General features: G+C 43.1%; 1 protein-coding gene across 1 annotated transcript in view; it reads right to left on the bottom strand.

Annotated features, from left to right (window-relative positions):
• The window catches only part of LOC130107218 (glutamate receptor-interacting protein 2-like), a 296,900-nt gene that overhangs the window by 69,668 nt on the left and 203,540 nt on the right, over positions 1-23,692 (bottom strand). The window contains exons 7-9 of the mRNA XM_056273700.1: positions 18,687-18,832; positions 18,370-18,517; positions 13,393-13,562 (exon numbers count right to left, since the gene is read on the bottom strand). Of these exons, the coding sequence (XP_056129675.1) occupies positions 13,393-13,562; positions 18,370-18,517; positions 18,687-18,832 (464 nt within the window). The remainder of the gene's footprint in view (positions 1-13,392; positions 13,563-18,369; positions 18,518-18,686; positions 18,833-23,692) is intronic.

Genomic DNA, 23,692 nt, shown 5'->3' with positions numbered 1-23,692 from the left:
CTAGAATGATACTTTTGTTGAAAACCATTGTGTCATGCAACTACAAGCTGGAAAAAGTATGCATGCTTTTGCTATTGCTCCTTCCTCACAGTGAGATGGATCGCTTTATAACTAAACCAACAAGACTGCAGCTGAGATGGGAATGTTCTCATTAATGTTATAATTTGAAAGAGCTTTTTTCCCCAATTAAATGGTTTAGTAAAAAAATTACCCAAAGCTGATTTGCGGCAATTGATTTTCTAAAGTGAAGTCTCACATTCCCTGACTTGATAAGCATTGTGTACAAATCTGCAAATGCTGTCAAATTCATTTGTGATTCATCAACACTGAGAGCCTGTGACCAGAGACATGTTTTACAGCTCCCTTGACAGTTACCAGTGAAGTGCCTTTGAGCAAGGCATTCTTCCCCCAACTGTTCTGCTGCAGCAGCTTTTTGGCCAGTAGCAGAGATACATTACTGTACCATGCAAAGCCACCCCACAAATGCTGCTAAGCTCACTGTGGGCTGGCAAGGCTCAGTAGGCATTTGTTTGTGTTAGGGGCATGGTAAATGGACGTAGACCCAAATTATTTTGCAGGCAATCGGATCAGGCAGTTTGCGCTGCAAACCCCATGACGTACAACCGAATGCCACATTTCCAAACACGCTGATCTGCTAGTAAACATCACTACTGCTAGCAGGTCAGTCACTGTAGTCAGTTATTACACCTGTGCATGATTTTTTCCATCTTTCTAAATGTCTTTGATGAAACTAATTCTGTAGCAGCACAGATGCTAACCTGTAGCGCTGGCATTGTTTTAATTTTCAAAATACAGCACTGCGCTCCCTGTCGTCATCAACTAAATCACGCTCCACAGTTCAACGACTGGCCCGGCTTCCAGCTGCCAGGCACAGCTGACTCTCAACGTGTCCCTTTCATATTAATATCTCCTAACGAACAGAGTTGAGCTTGCAAGATTAAGGCTGGCTTTGCAAGGCTGGAGAAAAGCTACTCACAGTTTAAAATAGATACGCTACAGCAAGGCTCGTTGAAAGTAAGAAGCTACACAATAAGCTACAGAGAAAAGTAGCTTAAGCTACTTTATCAATATCAAGGGATATCAACTGTGACGTAATTTTCTTTTTTGGCTACTTATTACCACAAAAAATTGAAATGCATATGCTTTGTACAAAGTATCCCAAAAGAACAGTTGTTAAAAAAAAAGGTCCAAAATATCTTTTTGTTTTTTTCTTTAATTTGTAAACCATTCTCTGTCCAGCTCAACTTCACCAAGGTGTCACTTTAAATATCTATTATGTTGAAATATACAGTAATAAACCCTCAGTCCTGCAACAATAACCCTTGTAGATACATCTTACAAACCCCTTATAAAAATCCCTATAAAACCAGATCCAAGTTACATTAAGCTACTATAGGACATTAAACTTTTCTACCCCCTGCCCATCCTTCAGTTTACCATCTTAGCTGTGTGTCATCCAACTCTGAACAGCAGGCAACAGATACGGGTTTGCATGTTGCTGCTGGGTAGTGGCTCTGAATCGGGCCATGCACGCTCTAGTAGACGTGCACGCGTGCAGCTTGTGACCTCAGAACCAATGGGGCCTGGTGAGGGACACGGCTTTGTGTGTTGTGTTTTGTTTCGTTTGGTTTAGTGAATAGTTAAACAGAAAGCAACGATGTAGTGTTTGGTCACTTTACGCCGTTACTTGATGGAAAAAGTAGCTTGTTTCTAGAAAAGCTACGTTATAGTGTAATTAGTTTGATTTCTATCATGACACTGAAAAATTTTGTTTAAGCAGGCGTCCAGGTGGCGTGGCGGTCTATTTCGTTGCATACCAACTCAGGGGATCGCCAGTTTGAATCCTTGTGTTACCTCCAGCTTGGTCGGGTGTCCCTACAGACACAATTGGCTGTTTCTGCGGGTGGGGAGCCGGATGTGGGTATGTGTCCTGGTGGGTATGTGTCCTGCACTAGCGCCTCCCCTGGTCGGTCGGGGCGCCTGTTCGGGGGCGGGGGACACCTGGGGGGGAATAGCGTGATCCTCCCATGCGCTACGTCCCCCTGGCGAAACTCTTCACTGTCAGGTGAAAACAAGAGGCTGGCTACTCCACATGTATCGGAGGAGGCATGTGGTAGTCTGCAGCCCTTCCCGGATCCGGCAGAGGGGGTGGAGCAGCGACTGGGACGGCTCGGAAAAGTGGGGTAATTGGCCAGAAACAATTGGGGAGAAAAGGGGGGGGGGTGTTGTAGCGTTGTTATATTTTGCAAGCTACTACACAACACTAGTGTAGACCTTTATAGCATGAACACTGCACACAACATGAGTTCAGGTAAAGCAAGGCAAACAAGCAACAACCAATCAACTCCACCTTTGTAGATCAGTACATTACACATGGCAATAACCCCCCTCAGTTAAGGTTGCCATTTCAAATCTGAGTTAATGGGTTAAGCATTAAATAGAGAAATGCTGTTTTCACTTTTCAGTGATCAGGAACAATTTATTGTAATTTTTTTCATGTACCTGCGTACACAAAAGAAACAAAATTCCGTTTCCCCCAGCCCACAGCAGTGCGACACAAAGACAAAAACACACACCCAAAATTTTCCAAAAACGACACCACCAAAAACATACAAAAACAGAGAGAAACAAGCAAAACAAAAACAAAAAAAAACAACAAACAAAGAAACAAACAAACAGTTAACAACACAGTCCAAACATTCCACTGTCCAGAGAACGAATGCCAGCCAGGATGACTGTCGGAACTGCCGGTCTGCATGGGCTAGCAGTTAGCTTAGCCTGCCCCGCTTCTGCATTTTTTCTGTATGTAGGTCAAAGGTCAGTGTCAATGACATAACAACTCCTCTGGAGCCAGTAGAAATTTAATAGGGCGCTCAAGTTACACTTATTTTTTTTTTTTTTTTAACTTTTACACCCCCCATTTTTTCCCTAATTGAATTTAGCCAATTACCCCAGTCTTCCGAGCCATTCTGTCGCTACTCCACCCCCTCTGCCAGGGTCTGCTGGATCCGGAGAGGGCTGCAGACTACCACATGCCTCCTCCGTGTGGAGTCGCCAGCCACTTCTTTTCACCTGACAGTGAGGAGTTTAGCCAGGGGGACGTAGCGCGTGGGAGGATCAAATCCCCCCCCCCCCAAACAGGCACCCCGATCCACCGAGGCGCTAGTGTAGCGACCAGACACATACCCACATCTGGCTTCCCAGCAACATATATGGATAATTGTGTCTGTAGGGACGCCCGACCAAGCTGGAGGTAACACGGGGATTCGAACCGGCGATCCCTGTTTTAGTAGGCAATGGAATAGACTGCAATGCTACCCGGACGCCCTTGATTTTTGCTCTTTCTGCACACTTGCAAGAGACTAAGTAGGAAAAGTTTTGAGTAGGTTTATGGAAAGATTTGAATGTCTATTTGTAAATGGCATCCTGGCTAATTGTTTGTGGAGAACAACAAAGTCATTACCCTTGTGCGTCAGTGCTCCACAGGAAGAGACACATCAGCCTGTTGGAAATGTCTGTGGTCACAAAAATTCATACATGGGAACATCCATGCATCCGCATAAAGGAAACATATACGATATGTCATGTAGACACATGAACACACATACACACACACCTTTGCACAGCAATCCTATAGGACATTGAATTGACTTCTATTCATTGTGGACAGCCTAACCCAAACCCTAACACTAACCATAACCATAACCACAACCAAGTCTTACCTACCTCTATCCTTAACTAACTCATGCCTAACTCTAACCTTAACCAACTCATGCCTACCTCTAACCTTAACCTACCCTTAATTCACTCCTTACCCCTAACCTTAACCAGGGTGTCAGAAACCACATTCTGTCGCACTAGGACCGGGCTTCGGTCCCCAAGAGGACTACTGGTCCCAACAAGGTTTGTGCTTATACCGGAAAAGGTCTACAAAAGGTAACAAAAACATGTGTATACACACACACACACACTTCAGGGGGGTTTAATCAGAATTTGACTATTAATAACATGGAGGCAGACAGGCCTCCGGGTCAGCTACAAGGCTCTTGCTGTCTTAATGACCTAACACACACACACACACACACACACACACACACACACACACACACACACACACACACACACACACACACACACACACACACACACACACTCCTGAATGGAAGACTAAATTATACTTCTCAAATGAAAATGATGGAGACAAAAGATGATGACTTCATGCTATCTTTGTGTGTGTGAGTGTGTGTGAGTGTGTGTGTGTGTGTGTGTGTGTGTGTGTGTGTGTGTGTGTGTGTGGGTGGATAATTTAGAGAGAACTAGAGACAGTAAATAAGGAAATATACAACAGCGGGGGACTAACTGAGCTAGACGTGAGCTGGAGAGGATGATCACAGGGCTGGATGGTGTAGCTGAAAGATTTATCTTGGTAAAACGTTTCATTTCAGTCTCGATAATTATTTATAAAATTATTTATAAAAAGGTTGAATCTAACCACTTTATTTTTAATTCGACCACCTTACTTTGAATTTAACCACTTTATTTATCAAGGCACACAGGTAATAATTTCACTCCAAAGGGCAGAATCAGCTGAAGTGAGGAATCAAGTTGTATTCCTGCTCTTGGTTGGCATGGTTTTCCTACACAGGTAACACACAAAGGTGTTCCGATATCGCTCAGACTTAAAACCAAGCGGCAACCTCCGCGGCTGAAAAATTAAGTCAACATAGAGGTGCCAAAAGCTGCAGTTCCTCGAATGGCCACTTGAGGCTGGCTCCAGAAGTTGAGTCGATCCCCATAGACCCCCATGTTAAAATGCCCAACTTTACATTAGAAACAAACATGTTCACAGCCTGCTACCAAAACAGTTTTGGTCCCTATAACTAATTTCCCCATCCATGACAACTGTATGGGGATTGAGTTTTTGTATAACTCATCATCTCATCTCATCTCATCTTCAGCCACTTTTCTGGGGTCGGGTCGCGATGGCAGCAAGCTAAGTAGGGCACTCCAGATGTCCCTCTCCCCAGCAACGCCCTCCAGCTCCTCCTGGGGGATCCCAAGGCACTCCTAGGCCAGATTGGACATATAGTCCCTCCAGCGAGTTCTGGGTCTACCCCGGGGTCTCATCCCAGTTGTCTGTGCCCGGTAAACCTCCAAAGGAAGGTGCCCTGGAGGCATCCTAATCAGATCAGATTTTTGTATAACTCACTTGTTTGAATTATATTAAGGCTTAAATTTATGCATAATTAAAGGTATTGCCCCTTTGAGTGACAAGTGGGTCAGGCCCTGGTCGCAATGCGTATCCATGGCCCTGTGTACATTTAAAGAGCCGTGAACTTGTTTTTGGGTGTTGTCCAGTTGATAATCTATCCATGTAAACAATTTTTTTTTCACTGAATCTCTTATTTACACTAATATTGTTCTTGTCTTCAGGTGGCACGGTGGCCCAGTGGTTAGCGCTGTTGCTTCACAGCAAGAAGGTCCTGGGTTCAAACCACGGGGTTGTCAAACCTTGGGGGTCATCCCAGGGCGGCCTCTGTGTGGAGCTTGCATGTTCTCCAGGAGTTTTCTCCGGGTGCTCTAGTTTCCCCACCATCAAAAGAAATATGCATGTTCGGGTTTATAATCTTGTCTGTGGCCCTGGCCAAGGCAACGGGAAAAGAACTGGAGTTCGTCCCTGAGGACAGCATCAAGGCTACTGCTCCTAGCTACACAAACCACAGCTAGGATGGGTTAAAGTGCAGTAACTGCATTTCCTCAAGGGGATTAATGAAGGAAACTTAAATCTTGAATCTTAAATAAAGCAACCATTTCGAGTTGGCCTTGTTGTCTTAGTGCATGATAAACTGAATAAGCTGCAGTCAACTAGGAAATCCCAAAGCGAGACTCGAGAAACTTGTATCGTAGCTGATAATCTATCCATTCTTCTGCTTCTTTCGGCTGCTCCCATTAGGAGTCACCACACATCCATAAACCTCCTCTTCGGCCTTACTCTTTTCCTCTTGCCTGGCAGCTTCATCTTCAGCATCCTTCTCCCAATATAATAGCGGGCAGCCATAGCAACATGTACCCTGGCTCTTCAGAATGACAGAAGCTAAGCAGGTATGAGCTTGGCTCATACTTGGATGGAAGGCCTCCTGGGAAAACTGAGATGCTGCTGGAAGTGGTGTCGGCAGGCCAGTATGGGGCCGTGTTTATTCTGGTCCCGATAAAAAATAACAACCCCCCTGCAAAAAAAACAAAAAAACAAAAAGAAAAAAATCTCAAATGCCTCCAGTGCAGTGACAGAGACACTGTGCTGTAGGAGACACCGTCTTTAGTATGAAATGTTAAACCGAAGTCTTGGCTCACTGTGGTCATTAAAGATCCCATGGCACTTATTGCAAAGAGTAGGGGGTCCCCTGGTGTCCTGGTGAAATTACTAACATGTCTCTCTCAATCTGGCCACTTAATGATCCCCCTGTTTAATTGGCTCAATGATTGCTCCCTCTCCACCTCAAGCTCATGTGTGGTAAGAGTTCTGGCGCAAAGCGGTTGCCGTGCATCCCCCAGGTGGTGCCACACATTGGTGGTGGTTGAAGTGAGTTACCCCCTTGAATGGTGAAGCGCTTTGGGTGTCTAGATAAAGCGCTATATGAATGTAATCCATTATTATTATTGTTATTAATATATGCAGCAACTTTCCTACACATATGTCAATCTTGCCTCTATTGCTTTGTCTCCAAATCGTCCAACCTGACCTGTCCCTCTAATATACTCATTCCTAAACCCGTTCATCTTCATCACTCCCAATGAAAATCTTAGCATTTTCAACTCTGCCACCTCCGCCTCTTCTTTTCATCAGTCCCACCGTAACCAAAACACAAAATAGCTGGTCTCATTACTGTCTTGTAACCTTCCCTTTCACTCTTGCTGGTACCCTTCTGTCACAAATCCATCATGATACTCTTCTCCACACATCATTTTAATAGTCTTTTGTGTGGCTGTGGTGGTTTAGTTAGTCTTTTGCTTATTGATATTAGCTTTTATAATAGGCACCCCCTTTTAGTCACTCAGGAATGCAGGAGTTTTACCTGGTTGGGTAATTGAACAATATTACTTCAGTCCATGTGTGCTGAAGGCTGATTAATTGTATTAGTTCAAATATATCACTACTGAACTCAAATTAGACTTCATTCACAGAGTCAACATGAGCAAATGGAGAGAAGATATCTGGCACTTTTTTGTGCTAAAAAAAAGAATAAGTTGAAACTTGTAAGTATTGGGACTTAGAGATAATAATGCAGCCTGTATTTTCTGTGGTTGTCATGCAGGCTTAGTTAGTGCTGAGCAGGATAGTATGGGTGATGGTGAGTTTTACATTTATGTTCTGTTGTATGAAGGAAGCAGAGGGAGGTCTGAATGACAGCAGGCAGGAGGAGCTCAGGAGGACTGTGAGCAGGACCTAGTAGTAAAGAGGTGAGTTATAAAGGAGACTGCACTTAAAAGATGTATGCCATAATACCGGATATTTAAGCAAATAGCACTTTCAGAAACTAGTGGAATGCATAACAATCATACCCCACTGTTCTCAACTAATATGCTGGGACTTTTAATAAAGTGTTGGCTACTGATAGTAAAGAAAGTTCTGGTACAGGATTGTGTGGGTCTGTTTTTGAGTAGAAATGGTCTACTGTTGTTGGTGCGTGCGTGTGTGTGTGTGTGTGTCTGATTGCCTGGCAGTTTAGCAGTAGAATACTTTATTAGTGACCCCTGACTACAAACGCTGCTGTGTGGTACGTGCCCCATGAGCTGGTGTAATGGATTTATCCTCATCTACAGACTGCAGACATTACATTAAACAAGGGAGCTGCTGTAAGGATTGTAAGATTTCAGTTCACTGAAACACACGCCTGCGCTGTACTGGGTTCTCTTTACCCCCTGGGGAAAAATTTGACACCCCCGATTGTCACTGTATAATTTGCAGTCGGTGTGTGTGTGGGCGCGCACGCATGCATTTGTGTATATACGTGTGCATGTTTGTGTGTATGTTTGATTCATGTGCTTGTGTATGTTTATTTTTGCATAGCTTATATATTTACAGCTTCGTGCAATTGTGTTTCTGTTACTGTGTCTATATTATACTGTGTGTGTGTGTGTGTGTGTGTGTGCGTGTGTGTGTGTGTGCATGTGTGTATGTATATGTGTAGTAAGCTTGTCACATTTAAACCCCTCAGCTATGAGCATTAACCTGGGATAATACACCAGGCGTTGGAATCAGCGTTTCCTTGCAAAATCCACTGGCACTAACTCTGCAGATGAAAAGCTGCTGCTTGGCTGAGGGTGAAGAAAAAAACATTACTTCAACTAATTAAGCACAAAGTTGCCACCGCAGCCAAATTTTCATTGAATGGCACTGCGCTAAAAAAACAAACAAAAAAAAACAACGTTGGATATAGAGACAGTATAAGATGACTGGGATATTTCTCTCTCATCTTGTCTTTATGCGTGGGCTGGCTTAATTAGGGCTGAATGCCGGCAAAACCTTGGTGCAGCTGTATCCATTCTGGCTCTTCTGTGTCCCTGCTTATTCAGAATGATCGCTGAGGACAGGTGACATAACTGGTTGAAAGTCCTCGGCGGGGAGGTACTAAGAGGTTTTTTCTGACCCAGGATAAACAGGTCAAAAACATGTTCCCGCTTTGTCCATAGCTTCACGTGATTTATACAATTTTTTTTTTTGGATCCCCCCCTTCCCCATTTTTCTCCCCAGTTGTATCCGGCCAATTACCCCACTCTTCCGAGCTATTCTGTTCGCTGCTCTACCCCCTCTGTTGATCTGGGGAGAGCTGCAGACTACCACATGCCTCCTCCGATACATGCGGAGTCGCCAGCCGCTTCTTTTCACCTGACAGTGAGGAGTTTCACCAGGGGGACGTAGCGCGTGGGTGGATCACACTAATTCCCCCAGTTCCCCCTCCCCCCTGAACAGGTGCCCCGACTGACCAAAGGAGGCGCCAGTGTAGCCACCAGGACACATGCCCACATCCGACTTCCCACCTGCAGAGATGGCCGATTGCGTCTGTAGGGACACCCGACCAACCCAGAGGTAACACAGGGATTCGGACTGGTGATCTCCGTGTTGGCAGGCAACGGACTAGACTGCCACACCACCCAGACGTCCCTTGATTTACACATTTTAAAGTTATGTGCGTACACATTAAAAAAAAACAACACATTTTAGCTGGTAAATATTATGTACTTTTACACCAGTGGCAACTGTTGGATAGAAGCCATAATACATCGAGGACACGCCACGACCCAAACATGATCTGCTGATGTTTTTAGATGTGAAGCACCTCATGAACATGGCCTCTATCTCACATACATATGGAAACGTACATAGAAACACATATCAATCGAAATACATCAATATTTATTGAAAGGCACAGCAAGTTTACATAGATGTTTGAAAGCACGGCGGGGGGGGGGGGGGGGTCGTCACACCTTTGTTGCTTTGAAGTGTGATGTCAGGTTAGTTTCTCTGGTTATTTATTTGGTCATCAATCTCTCACTTCTCTTTGTTATCTACTGTTATTGATTAAAGGCTTTCTTGAAAATGACTGTTATTTTATCTGCAAAGGCTCTAATTAGTTCACGTTACAACTGCCAAGTTTGCATCCGTTAAAAACTGAGTGGCTCTTCCGGCTCAGCCAGGGAAGCGGTTTGTTTTTACTAAGCAGTTCCTCACAGCCACATTTTTATTTCTTTGGCACCGATTTTGTGCAAAATTGCCAACTAGTAGTGGGTATAATCCATCATGGCAGGACAGAAGGAATTAAGGATTTTGGAGGCCAGAGACCCCACAAGTCAAGCTTATTTCCATCACACACACACACACACATGTATACACAACATCACTCAAATGCACACGCGCGCGCACACACACACACACACCCACCCACCCACCCACGCACACACACACACACACACACACACACACACACCCGAACACATAGATGTGTGAGAACACTATTTCTCTGTCTAACACATAATCACTCAGTGGCTTTGTCTGTTACTCTCCATCAATCAAACACACACAAACCAACGCCCGCGTGCACACACACACACACACGCACACACACATTCACGCATACTGTAACCATATCCACACGCACACACTAGCTCAATCGCTCCCTCTGTCATTACCGACTTCTGTATTTCGCTCTTTTCCACAGACACACGAAAGAAAATGAGAGCGAGCGGCTCTCTGTTGTTTGAGAACCTGACTGACAGCCGAATGCTTCAATCTCATCAAGAGATTATTATAGTCATTAACTTTAAGTCCTACTGCACACATGCTGACGGAGAAAAAAACACAAGTGAACATCTACACCGACTCAATCTCTGACAAGCATACTTACACACACACACACACACACACACACACACACACACACACACACACACACACACACATGCAAATATTTACTCAATCACTACACGTGTACCGACATACCATGTACACCGGGAAGGGGAGAGTGAGGTACACCATGGTGGCTGTAACTTATAATCGTATTAGCAGACGACAGTATTTTACACGTCAGAGCTGAAGCATTAACATCGCACACAGCATTGTATGAAAGAGTCGTGTTAATAGCTGTGGCAGGATAGCAGGCACGGAGAGGAAAGCTTAAGGAATTCACCGATCGTCATACTTAGTGATATTATACGTTGTGACACTTGATATACCGTGCAGCATGAGGGATGGATATGTAAAGCCCGGTTCCCTAAGGAACTTGACCGATAGTGTTTGTGCCACCCTCTTTATTTTGACCTACACAGACCATATCATATCATCAATAAAGTAACATTCTTTCTTCTCGTGTTTTTTGTTGTTGTTTTTTTTACACCTTGTCTTTGATTGTGGACGCCGAGTCTGCAATAAAGTTTTGAATTGAATTGAACTGAATAATAAATGGATTGCTTTTATACAGCACTGTTCTAGCTGCACCATAAAATAAACAAAATAAAATCATATATTTTTGATTTTTTTTAACTGATGTAACAGATTTAGAGATAACACTCCATATAAAAACACTTAAAGACGGCAGAAAGAAAAAAAACAATGCAAATAAGGCCACATGCAGGTCAGGCGAATCGGCTGTACTAAGTCGTCCCTAGGTGTGTGTGTGTGTGTGTGTGTGTGTGTCTGTGTCTGTGTCTGTGTCTGTGTGTGTGTGTGTGCCCTGTGATGGCCTGACGGCCTGTCCAGGGTGTCTCCCCGCCTGCCGCCCAATGACTGCTGCGATAGGCTCCAGCATCCCTGCGACCTTGAGAGCAGGATAAGCAGTTTGGATAATGATTTTGAGACACTGTATTGATCCCTGTAGGGAAATCGCGCTCTACATTTAACCCATCCTAGCTGTGTAGCTAGGAGCAGTGGGCAGCCTCCGTGCAGCGCCCGGCGACCAACTCCAGGTCATCTTGCCATGCCTCGGTCAGGGGCACAGACAGGAGTATAAACCCTAACATGCATGTCTTTTTGATGGTGGGGGAAACCGGAGCACCCAGAGAAAAACCCACTGCAGACACAGGGAGAACATGCAAACTCCACACAGAGGACGGCCTGGAATGACCCCCAAGGTTGGACAACCCCGGGGTTCAAACCCAGGACCTTCTTGCTGTGAGGCGGCAGTGCTATCCACTGCGTCTTCCAATTTTGAGTTAAGCATTCATAAGGTAGACTTTACTGTCTATAGTGATGCCATCTTCCACCTACTACAATGAGCCAATGTCCAAACAATGCACCTCAATTTCCTGTTTTGTTTTGTTTTTCACAGAAATGTTATATCTCTCTAAGGAAAAACGAAGAATGTTATTTTGCCTTATACCTCATGGGCAGAGCGTGTGTAAATCAGTAAAGCTGATCAGTTACATCTGTTTATGTAAGCCAAGTATCTCTACACAGCATAGTTGCAGACTAATCGTTCATCTGTGGTTTTAGCACTGTGCAACAATAAAGTAGTGGCAATGCACCTACAGCAGATACGCAGTTGGGGGCGCTGTGGTTCCAACACAGATGTGTTTGGTTTGAACAGTCATTTTCTACGTTCTGCCATGTTAAATAAAGATAATCCGGAAGGAAAGACTCGCGCCATCCTTGTGTTGCGGTTTAACGAGTGGCCATGTTAACTGGCGACTTTAGTGGCGGCAGCTGTTGAAAGCACGAACTGAACACTTAAAGTCCTCCTAAAAGCCTTTAATCGGTTTTAAACACACCACTCACCCGTGTTTAATATCTATGCTAACCATTTACCTAAGTTAAATTGTGCTCCGCAAGACTCATTCGCCTCTCGTAACGTTTCTCAAAATGTGGGAAACAAACCGCAGCTGGCAGTGCAGCTGTGTTTTATAGTTACGCCCCAATCAGAAAGTGACTCAGATTCAGCCATTTAACCCTTAACGTTATAATGTCAAATTCCTCATTAGACGAAATGTGAAAGCTCCTTATTCACATAACGTAGGACAAAAATGACCAGATGAATATATTCCGTACTAAACATTCAATTTAAGATAATTTACGGCTTTTAGGCTTTTCAACAGCAACGGTCACCATGACAACCACGGACCCATTCGGCTGAAGGTCAGGGTGACCAGTTAAACTGAAACACCTGCAAGAAAGCAGTCGCGTTGTTGCTGCAGTTAAACAGTATCCAGCTCACACAAGCTGCTGGAGGTTTAGTCCAATCAGATTGCAGCTCATTTGTAAACAACCTCTCAGAGCCAATCGAGGACTTTGCTTTTTCATCTACCCCCAGGTTGCCCCCGCCTACATCAGTTAACCCTGGCTGTATTTAAGACCTTTACGACGAAAATTGATCGTTGTTATTGGGTGAAAAAATATGATGTATCGCCCGCAATTATTCATTCATACAAACCACTTATCCTTACTCAGGGTCCCGGGGATGCTGGAGCCTATCCCAGCAGTCATTGGGCAGCAGGCAGGGAGACAGCCTGGACAAGCCGCCAGTCCATCACAGGGCCCCCACCCACCCACTTAGTACAGCTGATTCACCTGACCTACATGTGTGGGAGGAAACCGGAGCACCCAGAGGAAACCCATGCAGACATGGAGAACATGCAAACTTCACACAGAGGACGATCAGTGACAACTCCTAAGGTTGGACTACCCTGGGTTTGAACCCCGGACCTTCTTGCTGTGAGGCGACTGCAGTAACCACTGCGCTACTATGCCGCCCGCGATTAATTGACAACTTTTGGGGGACCTATCACACTCACACACACACACACACACACACACACACACACACACACACACACACACACACACACACACATACACATAAACGTATGTACATGCTCACACACCAGTGTCATGTTGCTTCCCGGCTAGCCTTGTGTGATGTGATGGTAGGATCTCCAGTTTTACCAGCTCAGAGGTGCTGGCCAATAGCTGTGTAGCCTCCAGGACTGTACAGTGCTCTGTTGATGTCCCATCTATGGACAGCAGGTGGTCCCCCACATGCAGTGCACCACACCTGGGTGAAGGGGAAGGGAGAGAGGGAAAGATGCTCATGAAATACTTTGACAAAACACCTGCAGCACAGAGGAAGAAAAGTCGCTAACCCCCCCCCGAGGAAGTCTTATCAGAGAGAGACAGAAAGAGAGGTAGAGAGACTGTTGCTACTACAGAACAGCAATGCGTCAACAATCACTTCACTTATGTCCCCTGGCACTGGTATGACAGCGTTAATCTCAAACATTAATGTTCAATTTGATTCCAGCTGTTTTATTAAGACAGTAAGTAAAACAAAAACAATGATCATTGGGATTGTAATCAAAAAGAAAGGGTTAAAATGTTACCAATTCATTAGGCAGACACTTTTATCCAAAGCGACGTACATCTGAGAGTCAATACAACACAAGCAAGGATCTGGTCAGGAGGCGACAACGCAAGTAAGAGCCAAAAAACTAGGTTCAAGTCCGACAGGACATAGGTGTCAACAGGCAGTGCATTTTTTTTTTTTGCCTTTTTTTTAAATTTTGAGATACTTTATTGATCCCTGTAGGGAAATTATGCTCTGCATTTAACCCATCCTAGCTGTGTGGCTAGGAGCAGTGGGCAGCCGCCGTGCAGTGCCTGGGGACCAACTCCAGTTCTTCTTTCCATTGCCTTGGTCAGGAGCACTTGGAGAAAACCCACAGCAGACATGGGGGGAACATGCAAACTCCACACAGAGGACGACCTGGGGTGAACCCCAAGGTTGGACAACCCTGGGGTTCGGACCCAGGACCTTCTTGCTGTGAGGCGACAGCGCTAACCACTGCGCCACCATGCCACCCAATGCATAGGCTGCATAGAAGATTTTTTTTTGGTATTTTTATTAATACCATCAGGTGAAAAGTGAAAGTGAAGTGCTGAACTAAGACCTGTGATTTTGACCACTTCAAAATCCAGAAATCTGTTTGAGCTAAAAGAGAGTTGCCACAGTGCCTGTATTGCTGTTGTGTGTCCACACTCAATGCTGCCAAACGTGGTAGCACATACTACATGCAGTGTGTAGGATGTGGATGAGCTTCTTTCTTAGCTACACCATGGAGAGGAAACATCATAAAGGAGCTTTCTCAGGACACAAAACTGAATCGACAAAAATGTCACTGTCACAGATCAGCAAGTTGCAGAGCTGGGGCCGTGCCTATAGTCCCCGGGTCCTATATTCCCCGGGTCCTATGTTCCCCGATCGGGGAACATAGGACCCTTTCGAAAAAAAAGGGTCCCATATTCCCCGTTTTCCCCTAAAAAGGTCCTATAATCCCCGTTGCAATAGACACCGAGGAACATAGGACCCTCTTTTGGAAAAAGGGTCCTATATTCCCCGCTGTTTCCAGGGGAACATAGGACCTTTTTCCAAATAAAGGGTCCTATATTCCCCGCTATTGCCAATCGAGGAACAAACCGGGGAACTTAGAACCCTTTTTGCAAATTATTTCCTTAACGGGTCCAAAATAATAAAAACTGGGGTCATAGCTGAGTTGTAGGCTACGACAATCTATTCCTCCGCTGATTAAATTAGGCCGTATTACCATTGTTGGCTGTTGTATATCGCAGGCCACCTTGAGTGCGTATCCAAATTCGGCCTATAGAGGAGGCTGTAATTTGCTTTATTGTTATTTCTTACCAATATTTACTGCAGTAGGCCTAGTTAGTTGGCTCTCCGGCTCAGCATGGACAGTTGTCAATCGACGCAAGTTTGTCTTGCAGTAGGCCCGCCTACCAGTATAACCTAGCCGTTTCCACCTTCACTCAAAGTTCAATTTGCACAGCACTGGACACTTCAGCCACTTTCTTGTTACTTTGCAGTTCGTTTTCCATATTAAATCACTTGGCAGACTTTCTTTCAAAAAGACTTTAATGATGAACTTTTTAGGCAGAGAACTTAGACCAGGACTTGAAATTTAGGACCAACACAAAGTATCCATCAACGGGGGCCGCCTACCTTACACAATAGGCTAATTGCCTAATAATAATAATATGTGCTTCTCAAAAAACTAAAGGCTTGTGGAGGTGCTAAACCAAAAACATGACTCAAAGACGAACATCAAAGGATGTAAGGTAACACTCACCAAATGGTAAAAAAATAACAGAGGCAGTCCTCTGTTTCACCATTTTATTGTCTGGCATCAGTCATTAAGGTTTCTGAAGAAGACCACCTGGCCAAGTTAATGACTGATGCCAAACAATGAAATGGTAAAATAGAGAATTGTGTCTTTTTTTTCATTTGATGAGTGCTACCTTACATCCTTTGATGTTCTTCTTTAATAATAATAATAATAATAATAATAGTAATAATATCAATAATAATAATAAGAAATAATACATAATAATAATAATAATAATAACAGCCTAATAATAATAATAATAATAATAATAGCCTAATTATAAAAGAGGCCTAATAACAAATAACAATTACAGGCATAATACTATCAATAGTAACACTGATAATAGGCTATTAATAACAAAATGCTTCTAGTAAAAGCTTGGCTGAAAAAGGGTTGGTCTATGGCAGAAGCCCCCCAGAAAAGGCATGGTCTAAAACAAAAATCTCCAAGGCCTAACTAGGCTAACGTTAAGGCTTTTTTCTTCTTCAAAAAAGCAAAATGAGTAGTCCTAGTCCATTAGGCTACTCAACAAAGAGGGGCTAAAACCCTGGATTTGACATTGCCGACGCTGCAGGACCCTTTGCGCATTATAGATCCTTCTGATTGGGACTGTTGGCTCCCTCGCAACTTCTGCAACCACCCCCTGTCGGAATTCTGCACGGCGCACCATTTCTCCGTCAGGGGGATGCACGTGTTCCCCAACATCGTGCACAATAATGTTAGCATCCACGTCCTCCACTTCAAATCTATTTGTGATCAGTGGCACTCTACAGTTCCACCTCCAGCACCTCCATCTAATGGTGTCTTGATTGGTGCGGTGCTTCTGATATCTGAAGTTCTCATGTACCAACACTTTGCCCCCTCGATCACCATCCATAACTATCGCCATTGTTTGTCTTCTTGTAGGCTAGTAAGCACATGACAGTGAGTCCACGAGTTATCACCGATAACAACCGATTGTTGCAAACTGTTGCAAGTTGGCAGGCGGTTTAGACATTGGTGAATTTTGATCATGTGGTTTAGAACGCCAGGAAACTTGCGTGCAGATGACCACACATCCACGACAAGTTTTAAATATTTCCAAACTCGAGTGTGCATTTGGCTATTTATAAATTATTTTTCGAGCAATATGTGTTTTGTGATTCAGCTTTAGCGTTGTTGATTAGCCTTTCATTCATATTTTGTCAAAAAGGCGTATTCATTAGCCTAGGCCTATGTCCCGTTATTTCTGTAGCATACAGCATCTTAGAATCTTAAGAGACCAGGCAGATATTGTTATTATTTTATTGTTATTACCATGCTATATTAGCCTACTTTATAATTATAAATATTTCAATTATCAAATTTTTAGCACTTCTAATATAAGTCTATATTGTTATTATTATTATCATCATCATCATCATCATCATCATCATTATTATTATTATGCTATTATTATTATCATTATTATTGTCATTATTATTATGTTATTACTATTATCATTACAATTATGATGCTTAAAGGGCCTTACTGAGCAGATGGTTTCTATCTAATATCTGTCAGATGCTTTCCCCAATAAGCTGGTGTGGTTATGATGGGAACGACGGCTTTCTAGGGAACATAGAAGAAGTGGGTCGGAATTGGCCTATTGTCGATATCAGCTAGCTTTCGCAGGAGTCTATCCCTGGTACAATGCGCTAGACCTCTGGCAGATGGACTGCTGAGGACGGAACACAACATCTATACTCAGCTCCCAGCACTTCTCGCACAATGTGCTACTCATACGCTGAGTTGGCGGCACCCGGGATCGAACTCACGACCTTGCGATCCATAGGCGAGAGCTCTACCGACTGAGCTACGCCCGGGTACAATTGCCCAAGGAGCATAGGCTTACTATATTACATTCAGACACAGACGAGCCAGCTCACCTACTCGGCGAGGCGCATTTTCCTCGGTAAGTGACACATTTCACGCATAAATATCAGAGAACTACCGGGGTGGGTTATGCGCCCAAATGTAAGCTATAGCCTAATAAATTGAAATTGGTTTAGTGTCGAAAGTTTCCACATACTTTAGCCAACCTGGACTTTGTGAATTCGTTTTTGTGATATGAAAATAGAAATCGTATGATTCATTGTCTTCTTAATAATCTGCCCTAAATAATGCATTATTGAAAATGCACTTTTTGCGCCAAACAGCGTCAAACCTGCTGACCGGGGAACATAGGACCTTCCTTTATAAAAAGGGTCCTATGTTCCCCGGGCCCTCTGTATACAAAAAGGTCCGATATTCCCCGGTCTCATACAAAGCGGGGAACATAGGACCCGGGGACTATAGGGACGACCCCGCAGAGCTAGTGACGATGCTTTCTACGGTTTCCGCTGCGGCAAAACTGTTGAGAATTGTTTAGGGAAAATCTGTTGAGTAAGGTTATTTAAATACCCTTTTCTGCGCTGACACGGAGTCCGAATCGTTCATGAGTATTTTAGTTCTGGCCTGAGGCTTCAAGCAAGATCTTGTCCACCCCTGTCTGTGCTCATTATGAGACTGGCCACAACTATGCATGTGTGTGTGTGTGTGTGTGTGTGTGTGTGTGTGTGATGAGAGAGAGCACGTTATGCTAAAGTATGTTGACATCAGTGTACTCACACAAATAACAGTGTATGGGATGTATGTGTGTGTGTGTGGGGGTGTGTGCGTGTGTACCTGTCTACCACGCTGGCTGGTTTTATTCGGTCGATGACGATGACCTGCTTGTTCCTGTGATTGGTTTGCGTCAGTGTGATACCTAGTGTTGCCCCTGGTGATTTTGCAATCTCCACCAGTAGTGGGCCTGACGCGTTTGCCACGGTATCTAATTGGCAGAAAGAAAGTAAAAATAAAACATTTGAAAATCATTTAAATATTATAAATCAACTCTTTGGTTATTAGCATGAAAGCATGAAACGTGTAGCTTCTGTACACCAAAAATCCCCCTGCATTTGTGTTTGTGTGTGTGTGTGTGTGAGAGATATCTCTCTCACCCATGATAGCAACATCATACTCTATCTGGAACAGGGCTTCCTGGCCACTCTGTGCCAACACAGTGAGGGCATCACTGTGGCTGGCACTGTGCAGGGGCACACCGTCTACACTCAGCAAACGGTCACCTGGACGCAGAGTGCCCTCCCTGAAAACACACACACCAATGACAATGACACATCTGCATCAGATTCACTGTTAACAATGTAAGATAATGTAGTGGAATTTTAAAAAACCCATTTCAAGAAACAGTATGTTAAGGGATAATTGTTTTGGATTTTTTTTTTTTTTTGCAAACCTGAAAGTCTTATTTTTGTAGTTTCTTAGTAGTTTTGCCAGTTATGATATCATTTGAATCACCAGCCTCACTTGGGAGATTTTGGATATGGCAGCACCACCAGACAGATGTTTACAACTTGGTCTTACAGGACAACAGGAACTCTGGTACCTCCGTTGGATTGTGTATATATGTATAATGTCTCATTATCTATGAATTCTCAATCGCACTGGTGGGACAGTTAGCTGATGAGTCGTACTACCTATGGTAAGTATAGGCTGGTCATCCCTGCAAGTCAAACCAGGGAGTAGCTCAGCAATGACTGACCATTGATAATTCTGGACATCTTGGCCAATAACTGTTTACGTGCACTTTTGCTTTTACTTTCAAATAGTTTGTTCAGATAACTGGGTTAATCTGGATTTGTTGAACCATGTCTGATGCTCAAGTTCATTGTCCTATAGGACCAGAAGCTGTACAACATCCAGCATCTCCACAATGAAGCCAGTGAGTAAATGGATATCATAATCAATATGCATGGTAACAAAAACTCTGAAAGTCAGACTCAGGGTGTAGTAAGAAAAAAATAAATAATCCTTTAGTTTGGGGCTATAAAAAAGAGGCTTTAGGTTGCCAATGTTGTCAGTGATGCCTATCAGACATGATCACTCAGTCACTCTAAACATGACCACGGACAGACATTCACATTTGTAGGACTGGCCCTGCTGGCTGGTCCAGCCAAAAAGGAGAGAGGGGGAAGGAGAGAATATTAAAGAAGAAAAAGAGAAGAAATGGGTAGACTCAGCTCTGGTTGGTACTTCATGCCACACTGTGCAAGACAGGCATGTACACACACAGATACACACATGGTTTAACACACACACACACACAAATACAGGTTGGCCCTCACTCGTAAAATATTCACCATTACTTCTCTCACCACCTCACTTTCCTCAGCTTCCTATCTGTACCTCCTTTCTCTCTCTCTCTCTCTCTCTCTCTCATTTCCCTCCATCTAAACCCACTTTCCCCCTTTCTTATCACTTCTTTCCCTTTCTCCCATTTCTTTTTCCTCATTCTCCCCTTCTAATCACTGCTTCCTCTCCTCCTTGATACAATCTTTCCTCCCTCTCGACCTCCTCTTTCTCTCTCTCTGCCCTGACTTGACTACTTCACCCCTTGTTTCGGTGGTTGTCTTCCATCTTCTCTTCCTCTGACGCTTTGATCACTTGCTCCTCTCTGCCCTCATTCCCAGCCTCCTGTCCCTCCTTCTTACCCGACGCTCCTACACCCCCCCCTTTCTCTCTTTCCATCAATCTGATCTTTACTTTCTCTCCACCGCTCTGTGAGTGTTGATTCTCCATCATGTGTGATCTGGCTCCCTCTAATTGGAGGACACAGACAAAACCGATTCAGAATATTACGTCATATGAGTCGGTCCCATGTTAATTTGGATGAAGTTTCATCACCTCTCCCCAATCATGTGACTTGATTTGATTTAGTTTCTTTAATTTGATTTGATCTACAATTGTGAAATTTCCCTTTACTGAAATGTATGGTATTTTGATACGTATATAAAGTAATAGGACTTGACAAAGTGACATAATAAAGATATTACATGTTGGGTTCATAGATAGATAGATAAATAGATATATAAAAAGACACACAGATGGATGTTTTTCCCGCCAAAATTAAGTCGTATTTTATCTCAAATGAATTTTTCATGCAGCCAGTTACATTAGACAGCTGTAAGATGGTTTATGCATGATGCCAGAGTGTGGGCAATACTAAGGTCTCATCATATCAGTTGTAAAAATGACCCAGTTAGCTAGAGAGCCACACATGACAAGAGGAGAGCTAAGCTGAAACCAAGACACTTTATCAAGACTACAGTAATATATCATTACCAGTAAAATATCACCAGTCATTTGTGAAGGAGTTTTACCTTAAAGTTAGCTGCAGCATAAACTATTCACACTGATGTACACAATGAATTATCTAAGAATAGCTTTATTTAACTTTACTTTGATGAAAAATTGGTAACATCTACTAATTGGGTCACCAAGGCAGTAAGGAAAGCTTTACTAAGGAAGCAAATTTTATGATAGGCTGCCTGAGTTTAAGGTAGTGTGAACCCCCCCCCCCCCACACACACACACACACTTCTATTATGAGTTGATTTCAGTAACATAAAAACAGATCAAATAAAATGTATTGTATTGCTGTGCAGGAATGCTAACCACAACACTAAAACTACAAGGCTTAAGAGATCATTTCCCTGTGTTGATCAACGGGTAAAATATAGCTAAGTTAGGCAATCGAGGGTTGAGCCTTGATTAGTGGCTATACAGCCATATTTTACCCATTGATCAATACTGGCAATTGAACAGATATCATAGATGGTTAATTTGGGTATGGATTTATAATGATTTATAATCTTGTAAAATAACTGTAGTTAACCGAATCTATAGGAAAAATAGCCTAATCAGAAAAGCCAAAATGTAAATATCAGTTGGGATCATTGTGAATCTCACACTTTGGGTTGACCATATATTGATAAATATTTTGCCTCAAGATACTACAAAACCTAAAAATGTAATCTTTAGGTCAACCTGCTATCCATCCATACCTAAAATTAACCATTGATAAACTAATACCTAAATATAACCATTTTAGCCATATGCCTAAACTTAACCATCCCTGACATAATACCTAACAATATCCATTATCTATCTATCTAGATACATGTATATAACATATAATAAGAATAAGAAACACATAACACATTTTATTTATATAGCACTTTTCAAAATACTCAGACACTTTACTTATATAAAAATAATCATAAAAACAACACACCCAAAGCATAAAACACCCAACATTAATTGAAAGCAATTCTGAGAAGGTGAGTTTCAATTAATGATTTGAACGTGGACAGATCAGTGCAATCTCTGACGTAAGTAACTAAGAGTTTATTTATATAGCACTTTTTAAAGAATGTTTACAAAGTGCTGCACAAGATATAGATACAGAAAAAGAAACAACATAGTTATGTCCAGAAAAGTATGAATTACAGCCCCATTGCAGGGAAGGCAAGTCAGTAGAGATGGGTTTTTGATAAGTTTATTTTTTACAGTTGTTCACAGACTCAGCTGATCTAACTGGGGGGGGGGGGGCGCTGTTCCAGAGGGACAGGGCCCTTACGGCAAAAGCACAGTCACCCTTGGATTTGCAGAGGGAGGTGGGTATAGACAAGAGACCCTGGTCAGAAGATCTGAGTGGCGAAGAGGTGGAGTAAGGATGCAAAAATTCAGAATAGGAAAGGGGCAAGACCATGTAGGGCCTTATATGTAATAAGCATCTTGAAGTCTATTCTATACTTTACAGGTAGCCAATGAAGGGATGCAAGTATTGGTGTGATGTGGGACCGAAGATTGGTACTGGTCAGCAGTATGGCTGCAGCATTTTGCATGAGTTGCAGTCGGGATAGGGCTGCTTGGGTGAGAGGAGAAAATAATATTGCAGTAGTCAAGGTGTGATCTGTGGCTGACAGAATTGATTTGATTTTTGCAATGTTCTGGGGTTGGAAAAAGCAGGTTTGTACAAGCTTGTTTATGTGTGGGTCAAAATTCAGATTTTGGTCAAAGAGTAGACCCAGATTTCTTGAGGAGGGTGGCCAGAGGGCCGATACAAGCTTTCACTTCTGAGACAAACTCATTAGGACCAATAAGGAGAACCTCAGTTTTGACTGAATTGAGCTGAAGGAAATTATGAGACATCCATTCCTTAATAGCAGCCAGGCAGTCATGAAGGGTACCAATATTATCCATATAATTTGGCTTAACTGAAAAATGTAGCTGCATGTCATCAGCATATCAGTGGTGAGAGATGCAATTGAATTGGCGAACCAGTTTGCCTAGAGGTAACATGTAAATTGAGAAAAGGATGGGGCCAAGGATTGAACGCTGTGGAACTCCAAAGAGTATAGGGGCAGCTGAGGACACAAAGTTGTCTATGACAACCTCAACCATCCTGTTAGACAGATAGGATGAGAGCCAAGTGAGAGCAGAGCCTGAGACACCAACCCCCTTATTTAAACATTCAACCAAGATGGAGTGATCAATAGTATCAAAAGCAGCAGTAAGTCAAGCAGGATCAAGATAGAATGTTTGCCACTGTCAGCTTCCATGAGGATGTCATTTGTCATACTTAGTAGTGCCGTTTCTGTACTATGTTGGCGGGGAAAGCCAGATTGGGATTTATTGAAAATATTGTGTCCTTCAATGATCTAAAGGAGCTAATGTGCAACAATTTTTTCAAGAATTTTTGAGATGAATGGTAGTTTTGAAATAGGCCTGTAGTTATTTGGTAGGGTTGGATCAAGGGAAGGTTTTTTTTCTTTTTCAAAATAGATTGGATGCTCACCATCTTAAAACCATCAGGAACACAGCCAGAGGTGAGAGAAAGATTAATAATGGAGAGATGGCCAGGGCCCAGAGTAGGCAGGACCGCTATAAGGAATTTGGGGGGCGGGGAGGTTTACATCTAAGAGGACAGGCACATATGGGATACAGTGTCAATGAGATCGTGCAGAGAGAACGGGGAGAAATCAGACAAGAGAGTTGGACAGTAAAGCGATGAATCAGAGGAAATATTAGCAATGTTAAAATTAGATGCAATTATTGATTTTTTCAACAAAGGAAGAAAAAAATTAACAGTCTATTGGGGAGG

The sequence above is a fragment of the Lampris incognitus genome, chromosome 2 (assembly GCF_029633865.1).
Source record: "Lampris incognitus isolate fLamInc1 chromosome 2, fLamInc1.hap2, whole genome shotgun sequence".
Classification (NCBI taxonomy): Eukaryota; Metazoa; Chordata; class Actinopteri; order Lampriformes; family Lampridae; genus Lampris; species Lampris incognitus.
The sequence above is the reverse complement of the archived record's forward strand: the minus strand, read 5'-3'. Positions and strand labels throughout refer to the sequence as shown.